The sequence below is a fragment of the Pelobates fuscus genome, chromosome 4 (assembly GCF_036172605.1).
Source record: "Pelobates fuscus isolate aPelFus1 chromosome 4, aPelFus1.pri, whole genome shotgun sequence".
Lineage (NCBI taxonomy): Eukaryota > Metazoa > Chordata > Amphibia > Anura > Pelobatidae > Pelobates > Pelobates fuscus.
This window is the reverse complement of record NC_086320.1, coordinates 66,660,663-66,676,474: the sequence shown is the minus strand read 5'-3', so window position 1 is coordinate 66,676,474 and position 15,812 is coordinate 66,660,663. Positions and strand designations below refer to the sequence as shown.

The 15,812-nt window shown below is 39.1% G+C and overlaps 1 protein-coding gene across 1 annotated transcript in view; it reads left to right on the top strand.

Moving 5' to 3' along the window:
* The window catches only part of DECR1 (2,4-dienoyl-CoA reductase 1), an 83,860-nt gene extending 69,222 nt beyond the window's left edge, over positions 1 to 14,638 (top strand). Inside the window, exons 6-10 of the mRNA XM_063450333.1 lie at positions 860 to 959; positions 3,994 to 4,066; positions 4,167 to 4,313; positions 11,940 to 12,002; positions 14,383 to 14,638. Coding sequence (XP_063306403.1) covers positions 860 to 959; positions 3,994 to 4,066; positions 4,167 to 4,313; positions 11,940 to 12,002; positions 14,383 to 14,442 — 443 coding nt within the window. The 3' untranslated portion in view covers positions 14,443 to 14,638. The remainder of the gene's footprint in view (positions 1 to 859; positions 960 to 3,993; positions 4,067 to 4,166; positions 4,314 to 11,939; positions 12,003 to 14,382) is intronic.
* Positions 14,639 to 15,812: the final 1,174 nt, after the last annotated feature.

Sequence of the window (15,812 nt, the reverse complement as noted above, 5' to 3'; positions counted from 1 at the left end):
CGCACGAACAAGGCGGAAAAAAACCTATGTGAAAGTGGCGAACGTAGCCACTCGAGGATAGAGAGGGGAGGGGAGGGAAGGGAGGGGGAATGAGGCTTTCCCCACAGAACGGGTCTGAAGTAAAACAGCGGTGAAACTGTTAAAGGGGTACCCCAATGACTGCTACCCTGCCACCCCCCAGTACACATATATAAGTAGATCAAACAAGCTATATATACAATAGCATTATTAACATACTAACATGTACATAAAGTGACAGTTAAGGAATCAGTACTCTGACCTGACTTGTGATGGAGCAGCAAAGAAAGAGGAAATGATTGGCTATGCTTGGGCTTATATACTCTCTTACTCCCTCTGATTGGTTCTTTCTTTAAACAGTTTTTCTTTGCTGCTATGGAGTTAGTAAAGAAAGTTAATGCAAATATGAAGCCTCCTGTCATGTGATTAAATTGAAGACATTTGGAATGGTGCTTTCTCCAGGTGAGGTGCGAAGCGATTCCTGGACGTCAACGTTTTCTAGGTGGGCTCTCCCCAGAACAGTAACTGCGGGTAGCTCATTCATTCCATATTTATAATTTGTTTTTCCCTTTTGGATACTGTGTTATTTTATACACTTGATACTGTCTTGTACATATGAAATTGGAATTACCTCCGCTTACACGAGGACTGCAGTTTATACTGTGATGCCATGTGTATTTATTTATATTACTTTTTTCAATAAATGTGCTACTTTTCCATTACCTTTTTATTTCTTTTTTTTATTTGGGGAGCGTTTGGCTTTACCCATGTGTGCGGCCTTCAGTTTTTTTTGTTTTTTTTCTAGCTTATTAAATTGCCTTGTTATTATTTATTCTTTTAGGTGCAGCATTTCTGGGTATAACGACAATATATGCAGAGAGCGGTTCTGGTTTTGTTGTGCCCAGTGCCTCTGCTAAAGCCGGTGTCGATGCTCTTTACAAGTGAGTTGTACAGATTATACAACTGGTTGTAGTGGTATAACATGCAATCCGATTTCTAGAAATTTCAGAGCAATGGTAGATCTCTGGGCAATTCAGAGAATACATTACCGAGCAAGTTAACTATATTTAATATCTATATAAAAATATATCATTTACCAAACTGTATCTGAGTTGATCCAGTTGAGATATTTTTCTGGATACTTGTCAGTCTAAATACACCTAAACATATAACCAGTAGCTCCCAAATTGTTCGTAAGCTATCAGAATTAGAGGGTCGCTCAACCCTGGTACCATTACCACAAACCATTATTGTGCACCCTGAACTTTGTATTATTTGTGATATTGTGTATAGTGTCTTGTGAGTGACACTAGGTTAGCTGCACTTGCACCTTTTGTAATTGGTGCCAATACACCCGTATTCAATCTTTTTCTCTGGTTTGTTACATCCTGGTACCATTACAGTGAGCTGTTGTATTTATGGTTCTCACAGATTCTGTGGGAGCTGCCTCCCTAGTTTGTGTCATATTGTTTTTCTGTGTAATATTTGGGTAGTAATTAAAGGACCACTATAGTGCCAGGAAAACATACTCGTTTTCCTGGCACTATAGTGCCCTGAGGGTGCCCCTATTAATATATATATATATATATATATATATACACATACACACACACACACACATTTACACATACACGACGTGTATTTAAATATTAATATATATATATATATATATATTATCAAATTACACGTAGACTGATACTGATCAAATATATATATAATTATTGTTATATATATATTTATATATAATATAAAAAAATATGTAAATACGTAAAAAAATAAAATTAAAAAAATATTTAAAAATAAATAATAAAAAATATATAGATGTTATTTCGTTCTAACTGTATTGTGATATTAATATATATATTTATATCAAAATACACGTAGAACAAAATAATATATATATCATAATATATATATATCTATATACATAAATATATACGTATATATCACTATATATATATATATATATACCTATATATAAATAAAAATATTTTAAAAAAATTATATATATATATATATATATATACGTATATATACACATATGTATATATATATACATATATTAATTCTACACATATATTTATGTAATAATTTTACATAATTAGGTATCCTAATTAATTACAATTAGCGGGACCTGCCTGACAACCCATGCCGAAAGTATAGGGAATTTAATTTGCTAGCACTATATTTAACCCTATAACTTTCCAAGACACCATAAAACCTGTACATGGGGGGTACTGTTTTACTCGGGAGACTTTGCTGAACACAGATATTAGTGTTTCAAAACAGTAAAATGTATTACAACGATGATATCGCCAGTAAAAGTGACGTTTTCTGCATTTTTCACGCACAAACAGCACTTACACGGACGATATTATTGCTGCAATACTTTTTACTGTTTTGAAATACAAATATTTGTGTTGAGCGAAGTCTCCCGAGTACAACAGTACCCCACATGTACAGGTTTTATGGTGTTTTCAAAAGTTACAGCGTCAAATATAAGGCTTGTGTTTCATTTTTTTCACATTAAAATTAAAAAAATTATAAAAAAATGGGAGAAAAAAAGAATTTTTTAATTTTTTTTGTTCTATGTGACATTTTAACTGTGGATGTCAAAATACTGTTTGCTTTTACTGCAATACAATACACATATTTGTATTCAGCGATGTCTCACGTGTAAAACAGTACCCCCTATGTACAGGTTTTATGGTGTTTTGGTAAGTTACAGGGTCAAATATAGCACGTTACATTTGAAATTGAAATTCGCCAGATTGGTTACGTTGCCTTTGTGACCCTATGGTAGCCCAAGAATGAAAATTACCCCTATGATGGCATACCATTTGCAATAGTAGACAACCCAAGGTATTGCAAATGGGGTTTGTCCAGACTTTTTTAGTAGCCACTTAGTCACAAACACTGGCCAAAATTGGCGTTTTTTGCATTTTTCACACACAAACAAATACTAACGCTAACTTTGGCCAGTGTTTGTGACCAAATGGCTACTAAAAAAGACTGGACATACCCCATTTGCAATACCTTGGGTTGTCTACTATTGCAAATGGTATGCCATTATGGGTGTAAATTTAATTCCTGGGCTACTATACAGTCTCAAAGGCAACGTAACCAATCTGGCGAATTTCAATTTCAAATGTAACGTGCTATATTTGACCCTGTAACTTACCAAAACACCATAAAACCTGTACATAGGGGGTACTGTTTTACACGTGAGACATCGCTGAATACAAATATGTGTATTGTATTGCAGTAAAAGCAAACAGTATTTTGACATCCACAGTTAAAATGTCACATAGAACAAAAAAAATTAAAAAATTCTTTTTTTCTCCCATTTTTTTATAATTTTTTTATGTTCAATACCTAAATATTTGATGTTAAATGAAAGCCCTGTTTCCCCTGAATAAAATGATATATAATAAGTGTGGGTGCATTTAATATGAAAGAGGTGAATTACGGTTGGACAGACATATAGCGTAAATGCCAGGTTTTGTTTACGTTTTGTTCTGTTCACAACTTGTACATTTGGCTGCGGTGTTAAGGGGTTAAATGACCACTGGCTGCTTGTGTATATAATTTAAATACATAAATAAATAATGTTGTGGGCAAGGATTGTTATTGGTTAGTCATCTTTTTAAAGAAAAAAAAAGCAGGTGAAGGGAAAGTGTCTCAAGTTGTGATAGTTTGAAGGTAATGTGTAAAATCATTAACATATCGTAACCTGCTAGATCTTATTTCCCCTATATTAAAGGTACACTCTAAGCACCATAGCCACTGCAATGCACTGAAGTGGCTATACTGCAAGGAGTGCCATGGCTCCCAGCCCCTCAACGTAAGTATCTAACTTTTTGTACAATGCTTTATAGTGATTGCTGTGCTTGGGGTGTTTTTATTAAACACATTTTAATAAATATAACAAAAAAAAAAATTACTTCCCGAGTTTTAATTTATCCAATGTTTCAGATCACTGGCGTCTGAATGGGGAAGATATGGCATGAGATTCAATGTGATACAGCCTGGTCCAATAAAGACAAAGGTATGTTCATATGTAGATACAAATTTGAAGTGAAAATAAAATTATTAATTGTTAAACACTTAAAAATGTAAATGTTTTATAAATGTTTTCCAACGAATAGGGTGCATTTAGTCGACTTGACCCAATGGGAGTTTTTGAAAAAGAAATGTTACAGAGGCTTCCATGTGGGCGCTTGGGATTGCCAGAGGAAATTGCAAACCTTGCCATATATCTCTGCAGTGACTACGCTAACTGGGTTTCAGGAGCAGTAAGTAATATTAGTCATATTTTCCAGCCTATTTATCATTAACTGTGGACTTTTATCTTTTGACTACTGGTGCTTGCCAACTTTCTTAATATACCTACAATCATATGCTTGTTTATTTTTGTTTTTGGTTTTTTTAAAGCCACCATTCATGAGCAAAACAACTGAATTATCTGAAATGTAAATTAATGAGAGAGAGAGTGTGTGTGTGTTGTTTTATTTATTTATTTAATTTTTTTACTCCCACTTATCGGCATCACTAAATATCCCAGTGTTGACCTTACAGTAGTCACCCCTTAACCCCTGTACTATAGTTTCACTAAATACTAACCCCTGCACTGCCTCAATGCTAACCGTTAACCCATACATTACCCTAACTATACAATGTGTATATGCATGTATGTGAATATTTGTATGTATGTGTAAGCATTCAAGATTTTAATCCTTTGTATCTTCTACAAAAAAAAGTGAGCTAAGCACTTCATTATCTCATTATCATTTTAACAAACTGAAGTTGTCTTCCTTCTTCCACTCGTTTACATTACTTTCTCATGGCACGCATGTGCAAAACTTTGACCTCATATACTTGTTGGTTGGGTTGAGATCATAAAGGTGAAGGAGACTGAAAGAGATGGTAAAGGGGTCGAGATAAAGAAGAGTAGAAGAAGGTGGGCCATGATATATTTTACTTAATTTAAGAAAGGTAACTGAAAAAATAAAAAATCTGTTTGTTAGTAAGGAGTCCTTTATATTAGGGCCCCTTATGGTCGTCTTCCGCTGTGATAAAAAAATATTTTCATATCTACAAATTTATCATAAAATAGAGAGAAGTGTAAAACTACACGTTAATATAGATGTAATGTGTATATTAATCTATCACACCTTGGCTAAACATAGCATTGCAAATTGCATAAACCATTTGTAAACTGTCTGGCGAAGACATTTTGTTTTGTTCATGCTGTGCCTAATCTGTGTCTTATTTTAAAATGCAAAGGAAGTGGCACGTACCAATTAAAACAGTTTCCTTTATTCTGCTGAAAAACAAAAACTTTCATTTCAATAGTCTTCCGAAGTTTCAAAAGTAGAGAAACCTTTCCTTAGGGTTTTTGGGGTTTTTTTTGTAGTTTTTTTTTTTTTTTGTAAGTTGTCCTTATTAATAAAAGTCATCAGCTTTTGGACTTGAACCACTTTAGACTCCAGCTGAACCCGTGCAGAGTAAATATTTGTGGTGTCTGCTTTGGGAGAGCTGTTTGTTTGTTTTGGAGTGTGTAGAGAAGCTGTGCAGGCCGAGGACCGGGTTTTCCTAGTGCAGGGTGATGTAACTTTAAATTGGTTTAGCAATGGTTATGTTTACTTGTACCAGGAATAGCGAGTTTTTGTATTTTAAATACTGTCCGTTAGTAAATAAAAAATAGTTAGAACACTGTTTTGAAAGATAAATTTAAATATGAAGTGCAGTTAACCGTTGATTTCAAACTTGGCTTTTCCAGTTTGATTTCTGTATAATTTAGCAATAAACTACAACTTGCTGTTAAGGGAATACAACCCTTGGTTTGAATATAAAGGAAAATAAATATATCTGTATGTAAAGATCTCAAAATAAAAATATATGAAGCCTTTTTGTCTGTCCATCATGCAAAGCAACAATTTTATTAAAGGACACGGAGGCTCATATTATGCTTATCTCTTTCTTTAATATACCTCAGCAGCAAAGAAAAAAGTTTTAAAACATTAAAAGGAATCAACTAGGATAGGTACTCCAGGGGTTAACCTAGTATGCTATCCTTAGCCAATAGGAACAGTCCATGTATCCATGTCCACCCATGTGACCTCTCTTCTCCCTCTTTCTTTGCTGCTGCCTCAGCTAAGTATCACCTAATTTTAGCTCTCTGTATTTGAGTTAAATTATTGTTGATTTTGGTTGTAATAGATTGATTTGTGTTTATATTATTGTTTTACATTAATATTGTACATAATTTGCTGATTTCAGGGAGGTAGAAAGAGTGTTTTAGTGTCCCTTTATAGGGATTTCTATAGGTAGAGGAGGGGCAGCCCTGGTGTTTACTGGGGCTTATGCCCCTAACTTCGTACTGTGGACCGGGCTTTTTCCTCCGGTCCAAGAAACACTCTCCCCCCTCCCCTATCCCGCTGGGTAGTTTATTACCCGCAATCTGTCAAGTTTTATTTCCCTCATAGCTTCCGCGGCGTCCGGCTTCAGTGCGGACATTTCACTGAGCCGCCCGCGCATGCGCATTCGCGGTCGCATAGCGCGGCGGCCATTTTCCCCTCTAACAGCAGAAATTTGCTGCGCTTTCTCCCGACTTTCCCAACCCACTGGGCGGGAGCGCGAGGAAGGGGTAGTGGCTAATAACTGTCAGCCAGCCTAGTGTCCCTTTGCAGCCATTTCGGAGGGAACACTAGGTAAGCTGACAGCTTGTTTGTGCCTTGCCCTATCTCCTCAATTTTAGTTACCTTTTAAGGTAAATTCTTCCCTGTGTCCTTGATTACTAATATTAAAGGGCCAGTATTGTACTGCATCACAGCAGTTATAATTAAATTGTTTATTCCGAGGGCCAATATTACTGTGCAAAATTAGTGACTTTTGGAGCTTAATTATATATATATAATGCAGCAGCCTAAGGAACAAGAATGTGCCAGGTCGGCTGCGAGCAATAAGGACACCACACATGGTGGGTCCCTTGCCCCACAACCTATCTCCCCTCTAGGGGAAGAGGTGGCGTCTGGGGAACAATTGAACTCTGAAGAGTTCCATTCCTTATTAGATGCAACCATGACTAAATCAGTCACGCAGGCAATCTATACGGCTATGGGGGCGATGTCTGACAATCTGACCCTATCCATTAGTAATGCCTTTATGGCGTATGGTCATAACCACAGAGGCCCCAGCTCCAAGGCCCAAGATGAAAAGCCTGCCCCCCTTAGCAGTCGCAAGGCTACTAAAAAGACCCATTATATGGGAAAACAAACCTCCAAAACTGATTTTACGGACAGGTTGCGCCCTGTCACTGATGAGGACGTGGGGCCCCCACGTAAGAGAGCCTCCCACCGGGCAAAAACGGTGAGGTCATGGAAATGGGCAAAAGACCAAACAGAAATATCCGACACTGATTCGGACCAAGAGGAGGTATTGAGCGAGCCAGAAGAGATGGGCTCATTGGAATCGGAGAACTCTTCTCCAGAGCACAGTTTAACTGGCAAAACAGCCAACAAAGGCCAAAAGCCAGCGGATGATTCAATTATTTTAGATCCGCAAGGGGAACCCCTATTTAATCCTGATGACCTTCAGCACCCGAGGTCGACAGAATGGTTTCCTGCTGACCATGTGGCCCAATATATAGCGGCCAGAATTAGGAAACCCCTGGACAAAGGTACCAGGAATAAGTTGAGGGCAGAATGCCCACGCCCGACAGTCCCGGATATGGCTTGCGCCACACCGGAATTGGACCCCAAAATTGCCCAGTTTCTGGGTAAATCGGGCTGGATTTAATCGGATTTAATCGGGTTAATACATTCACAGCCCTGGACAAAGCACAAACAAACTTAAAGCGTGTGTTCGCCCCAAAGGTTTTTGGGGGGGCTGGCAGACAACGGGGCCGTCTGTCCAGCCGTTCATCTAGGAGCTCCTACCGGGGCTACCGAGGCTCCTCTTCACCAAGATTCCCACAGGTGGAAACCAGAAACCCCTCACCCTTCTTCCCTGTCAGGGGCAGGGCATGGCAACCCAGAGGACGCAGAGGCGCCACTTACGGCCGACGGCCTTATGGCAAGTACCTTTCAGAATTCCCATTCTTGTACACCATATGTGGGGGGCAGACTATCCCAGTTCATCGAGGCATGGCACAGACTAACGTCCGATGCCTGGGTCCTCAATACAGTGGGGGGGTACCACATAGAATTTGTTCAAACCCCAGTCCAAACTTCGGTCCCTCGGCCAATAGTGTTTACCCCACAAGACAGGGAACTCGTGTCAAAGGAAATACAATTATTAAAGGAGAAAGGCGCGATCTATCAAGTCGCGCCTCACTCTCCAGGTTTCTTGAGCAACCTATTTCTTATCCCCAAAAAGGGCGGAGGTATGAGACCAGTGATAAACTTACGCCCACTCAACGCATATGTGCGGTATCGCCATTTCAAAATGGAAGGGATTCATTGCCTGCGAGACCTCCTCAGGTTGGGAGACTGGATGGTCAAACTAGACCTACAGGATGCCTACCTCGCCATCCCCATAGCGGAAGAATGCCACCACTTCCTGCAGTTCCAATGGAAGGCTCAAATGTGGAGGTTTCGCTGCCTCCCTTTCGGCCTGTCATCGGCTCCATGGTGTTTTACGAAACTGTTGAAACCGGTAGTGGCGCTGCTACGCAGCAGAGGAGTGCGCATGATCGTATATTTGGACGATATACTGATCATGGCTCAAGACGCACTCCTACTCCAACAACACCTAACTTGGACAATTACACTTTTAAACAACCTGGGATTTCTATGCAACTGGGAGAAGTCAGTTCTGACCCCTTCACAGTCCATAGAATTCCTAGGATTCAATATAGAAGCGGTCCAAGGAACCTTGAAATTACCGCAGACAAAGATCAAAACCATCAAAAGAGAGATCCGCAGAACACTAACTCGCCCAATGCTCACGGTGAGACAACTGGCCAGGATTATTGGACTACTTTCAGCGTCCATTCAAGCAATCTTCCCGGGACCTCTACATTACAGGGCCCTACAAAGATTGAAAGCGGCCCAACTACAATCAGGTCAATCTTACTCAGTCTCCGTACAGCTCGATCACACAGCCAAAGAGGAACTCAAATGGTGGCTGCAGCACATGGAAGCGTGGAATGGCAGAGCAATCTTTGGCAGCGCTCCAGATTGTATAATAGAGTCCGATGCCAGCACACAGGGCTGGGGAGCGCGTTGTGGTCGTATTTCAACAGGCGGAAGATGGTCCCAATTGGAAAGGATGCTGCATATCAACAGCCTAGAACTTATGGCAGGAGCATTCGCTCTGAAGAGCCTTTTAGGTGCCAAGACACACTGCTCCATCGTATTAAGGATGGACAACATATCAGCGGTGCAATATATCAACCGCCTTGGCTGCACCAGGTCCAAAATCCTAGCAGATTTAGCCACGGAATTCTGGCAATATTGCCTGCACCGCAACATATCAGTACGAGCCGAGTACATCCCAGGCCTCACAAATGTTGTAGCGGACTGGAATTCCAGATATCTGCGGGACGCCAGCGATTGGCGCCTGAATCGCGGAGTATTCCTACGATTACAGGACCTGTGGGGCCCACTGCACATGGATCTGTTTGCGTCTCGTTTGAACACGCAACTACCGAAATTCTTCAACTGGAGACCAGACCCAGACGCAATAGCTACGGATGCGTTCCTCCAGCCATGGCCGACCAGAAAACTATATGCGTTTCCTCCATTCGCTCTGATAGCACGAACCCTAGTACATCTCTACCGCTCTCAGACGACGTTGGTCCTGATAACACCATTCTGGACAACACAGCCATGGTTCCCTTCTCTCATGGAGATGTCTATAGATCTTCCCAGACTACTCCCAGAATACCCATACCTTTTGTCGGACCCCGAAGGGAACCCACACCCACTGATGATGCAAGGGCAACTCAGGCTGTTAGCGTGGCTCCTATAAGGGGACCATGGGTCGTCCCGGAGGTTCCACAGACAACGCTGGAATTATTGGCGGGAGCCTGGGCCCCAGGAACCAGGAGATCCTACAGTCGAGCATGGAACTCCTGGAGTGGTTGGTGCTTGGAACAACAGGTGGATCCCGTATATGCTCCTGTGAATTACCTGCTACGTTTCCTGACATACTTATATGATCAAGGCCTAGCTTATCGTACTATTAATGTCTATAGGTCAGCAATATCGGCTGGACATCAAGGCTGTGAAGGAACACCAATAGGGAAGCACTTATTGGTGTGTAGACTCTTACGCGGAGTGAGGTTCGCAAGACCTCCACAACCCAGATATGCATCAACGTGGGACGTAAACCTAGTCCTAAATTTATTGGAATTATGGCCACAGAATTCTGACCTTACACTTAAACAGCTATCAGCGAAACTGGCCATGCTCTTCTGCTTGATATCTTGCAAAAGAGTATCCGATGTGAGGGCATTGGACGTGGATGCACGTTCGTTCACCCCATCAGGGGTCACTTTTAATATTACCAGACGGACAAAAACAACGATTACTACAGTATCTTACCCAGCATTTCCTCACAATACAAACCTATGCCCAATAGCGTGTCTCAAAGAGTATGAAAAACGGACGCAACCATTTCGGAACCCTAATCGGCACGAACTATTCCTAGCTATCAACACACCACATCAACCAGTAACCTCGGTTACTATAGCCCGATGGGTGAAATGGGTGATGACCTCCGCTAACATTGATACATCCATGTTTGGAGCACACTCCACTATAGGAGCTATGGCGACTAAAGCATTTAATCTGGGATGCAGGTTGGAAGACCTGTTGCGGACGGCCGACTGGTCAAGGGAATCCACGTTTAAAGAATACTATTTTCACCCTACAGAACACATAACATCATCAGTCATTGCTCAGCTTTGAACTAGCATAATATGAGCCTCCGTGTCCTTTAATAAAATTACCAGATTTTACTAATTTCATGACGTAAAGTCATGATTTTATAAAGGACACGGAGGCGAATATTAGCCCACCCGGTAAGTATCGCGAAACAAACATGATAAGTATCGCGAAAGATGACTAGAATATCAAGAAAGATGTGAAATCCCACCCAGTAAATTGTATGACTTGTAATATTGAGGGCTAGTATGAAATGTAATGAATGAACTAGAATGACTCTTAAACAATATCGCTTACAGTAGAACATATGGTCTGTAGAGGTTCATATATTATAGGATTTAACCTTCATAACTGCGACACACAGTCTCTAGACCACACATTACCATTTATTTTTTCTCTCCTTTCAGCTTAACGAATCACAGTAAATGCAATGGTTGATCGAGTTTCATCTCAATTCAATTGGTTAAAGTTCATTGTTTGGTTATGAAGATGAAGGTCGACGCACATGTTATGGACCCAGTATCTACGCAAGTTGATGAATTGAAGCTTCGGCAAGATCAAAGAAAGAGGGAGAAGAGAGGTCACATGGGTGGACATGGATACATGGACTGTTCCTATTGGCTAAGGATAGCATACTAGGTTAACCCCTGGAGTACCTATCCTAGTTGATTCCTTTTAATGTTTTAAAACTTTTTTCTTTGCTGCTGAGGTATATTAAAGAAAGAGATAAGCATAATATTCGCCTCTGTGTCCTTTATAAAATCATGACTTTACGTCATGAAATTAGTAAAATCTGGTAATTTTGTTCTAAGAAAGATTAATATTGAAATGTTTTGGTCAAGCATTCCTGAATCTTACCGGTTGACAGGTAATAGTGAAATTAAGGTAGTAGCCACTGGTTATTTATGCAGTTTTGTAACAGCTGGAGAGCTATAGCTGTTCGTACCTTATTGCATATGTTGCCAGATAATAATGCATTAACTGATCTTTGACAGAAGTGCTGATTAGTGTAATTTTTTTTTTTAACAGATCATTAGGATGGATGGTGGTGAATATGTGTTTATGGCAGGGGAGTTTAATAGCCTACAAAAGGTAATGTATCATTTTATCTGCATTCTAAAAAATCTATTTTGAAACGATAATTACAGATTGTTGATGCTATATTGCTAAAGGACAATGTATTGCTAAAATACCAGTTGTATGGCAAGGATCCAATTTGACTTTGTTTCAGGAGCGATGGTCCTTTGACCACTGTAGGATGGTATTCAATAGATTGTGGTGGAAATTAGGGATCGACCGATTATCGGTTTTACCGATATAATCGGCCGATATTCGGTATTTTCGGCAATATCGGTATCTGCCAATATAGATACCGATATTGTCGCTAATACCTTCTAGGACCGCCGGGCTCATTACAAGCCCGGCGGTCCTGGAGGGGTCCGCAGGTAGCGTTTACTTATCTTTCCTGCAGCTCCCCAGTGTAAATCTTGCGAGACCCATGGCCATCAGAGTGTTGCCACGGGTTACCATGGCAACGCTCCGCGCAGCACACAGACCGCAAGATTTACACTGGGGAACTGGAGGAGCTGCAGGAAAGGTAAGTAAACGCTACTTGCGGGCCCCTCCACTGCTCAGCCAATGCCACGGGACCACCAGGGACTGTCATATCCCCCCTCCCTGGCCAGGTAACAAGCAGGGAGGGGGGACAAAAATAATAAAACATATAAATATTAAAAATTAAAATAAACATTAAAAAATAAAATTAAAAATGCTCCCCCCCCCCCATTTTACACAAATCACATCCCTTCAGGAAAGCACACACACTCTGTATAGAATGCAGAGTGTGTAGTATGTGTATATAGTGTAGTGTGTATATAATGTAATGTAGTGTGTGTGTGTGTGTGTGTGTATATAATGTAATGTAATGTAGTGTGTGTGTGTGTATGTAATGTAATGTAGTGTGTGTGTGTGTATGTAATGTAATGTAGTGTGTGTGTGTATGTGTGTATATAATGTAATGTAGTGTGTGTGTGTGTGTGTGTATATAATGTAATGTAGTGTGTGTGTGTGTGTATATAATGTAATGTAGTGTGTGTGTGTGTGTATATAATGTAATGTAGTGTGTGTGTGTGTGTATATAATGTAATGTAGTGTGTGTGTGTGTGTGTGTGTGTGTGTGTGTGTGTGTGTGTGTATATAATGTAATGTAGTGTGTGTGTGTGTGTGTGTGTGTGTGTGTGTATATAATGTAATGTAGTGTGTGTGTGTGTGTATATAATGTAATGTAGTGTGTGTGTATATAATGTAATGTAGTGTGTGTGTGTATAATGCACACACTACACACACTGCATTATATACACACACTGCATTATATATACATACACACTACATTATACACACACACACACACACTGTATTCATTCTATACACACACTATACAAGCACACTGCATTCACTATACACACACACTACACACTGCACTCTGCACTCACTTTACGCACACTACACACACTGCATTCCCTTTACACACCACACACTACACAAACACACACTGCATTCATTATATACACACTACACGAACAGTCACTGCATTCACTATACACACTACACAAACAGTCACTGCATTCACTATACACACTACACAAATACACACAGCTCCACTGTCTAAACACAATGAATCCACTACATGTGGCATGTATATTTTGTGCATTTACCTTTAGAAATAGTCTATCTTTTCAAAATGGTAAATGTACAGAAAATGGCAAGCTATCGGCCTGAAAGTTAACAGATTATCGATACCGGCATCGGCCCTAAAAAATCAATATCGGTCGATCCCTAGTGGAAATTGTCATATGTAACAGAGAGGACTAGCAGAATCTAGAAGCTCTGTCTTTACCACTACCCAGGAGGTATTGGATGCCATTTAGTAATTAAGGCCCTGGCATATCAAATTGCGCATACACCATTTTTAGGGCAAATCAAGCAGATTCAAGGGGCCTACCCCGATAGCTGCGGTACGCCTGGTGACAATTTCTCACTGGTTTCCCAGCATAACTTAATTTTCCTATATTATACTTCTGTTCTCTATGAATCATTTTAACTGCTATTTTTGTGAACTATATTTTCAAATCTGTTTTTGCAATTTCATATTTTACCTATACTGGTGGAGCTACAGAATAGTTAAATCTATAATATTTAATATATGTTTGTTAAAATGAGAGTGGCTTGCATATCTACTTTTTTTGGTTTATTATTTAAACTCCTTAAAGTAGAAAACTGAAATCTTAATTGAAAGTTTGAGGCTCAATTAGGTAAGCAGAGACTGTATTTTAGCATCGAGTTTGGCATTTGCAGTGGTGAGTAACGTGTATGACTTTTTAGGAGAGCCCAACTTGAAATTATATAAACGAAAATTTAGTTCTGCAAATCCTTTTACAAATTGTAGCTCACGTCTTTCTTTCATATTTTATAGGTTACCAATGAACAGTGGGACATAATGGAGAAATTAATCAGGAAGACAAAAGGCTCCTAGAACTATTTCGGGTTCCATTGACATAGTGCCTTTAACTTTTTGTAGTCAAGCACCTAACAAACAATTATATATTTTGATTATGAGTAGTATCCTAATGAATAATAATATAATTCTCCAAAAATATGAGTAGTAAATGACACCTAATTATGTATCATTTTTCAAATAATTGTTGCATATTAAAACATTTTGCACTTCAGTATTACTTATTATCTTTAAATAGATAAAGGAAGATCCGTTCAAGCTCTGCATGTTCAGTTATACCCATCACCTTGACAATTGCATATTGAATTTAATTTAGAATGTATCTCCGGCTCTGTTAATTGATTGCTAGAACCTACAGCAACCTCTTGTGTGTGTGATGAAAAACCAGTTAACAGAACAGGAGTGAAGAACTTCTAAAGTAAACAAAGTATGCTGTAAAATGAAACCTTTTATTCATGGAAACTGTAAGTCTCAGCCATGGGATGTGTGGCTAGGGCTCTGTAAGCAAAGTAATTTAACTCAAACCATAAACCGCAAAGGATTGAGCAGTGAGATTGCAGTAGCATCATCTTTACACCAAAACCACTTCATTAAGCTACAGTTGTTTACACCTGTTTAAAACTTGAAAATTCTACACAAGTTGTTGCAGTTTTATGGCCATTGACATTGCAGGATACGATGTGAATGATATAAATTATAACAAAGTTCCTTTCAAAAACCATTCTGATTTTGAATGTTGGCTTCATGAATGCTCTGTGGCATTATGAGCCTTTATTTCTGGCAGAAAAAAACTAAGCATATATATTTTTTACAGGTAAGTACACAATTAACTTTATAACATTTTGACTTAAAACTTAATGTGTTTTATTACAAACATCTAGTGGAATATGGCTGCTGTTGTTTTTTTGTTTTTTGTAGAAAAAAAAGTAAGCATTTATGCCATGTTGAAATCTCCGTAATTGTATTTACGTTTAACCCCTTAAGGACACATGACATGTGTGACATGTCATGATTCCCTTTTATTCCAGAAGTTTGGTCCTTAAGGGGTTAAAGCAAGCAAAACCATGTATTAGACGCAAATGCTGCTTAGCCGGAAATGTTATTTTTATTTATTTTCTCAAATTAATAGGTTATGTCCAGTTCACTGTGTAAAATCAATCTCTGCCTGCCTATATACTTTTAATGCTCAATTATTTCTATGAAGGACTCTTCTGATTGCATTATATAAAGACTGTATTTTGTATTTTTATTTTTTTTTAGAGCCTAAAGTATATAATTTTTCTTGCTTGAAATTCTTGCGTCATTTGCGGTGTGATGGCTTTCTCAAGATCAATTGACCGTGAATAACCCGGCAGCATAAAATGTTTTTTGTTTGTTTTCTTCCTTTA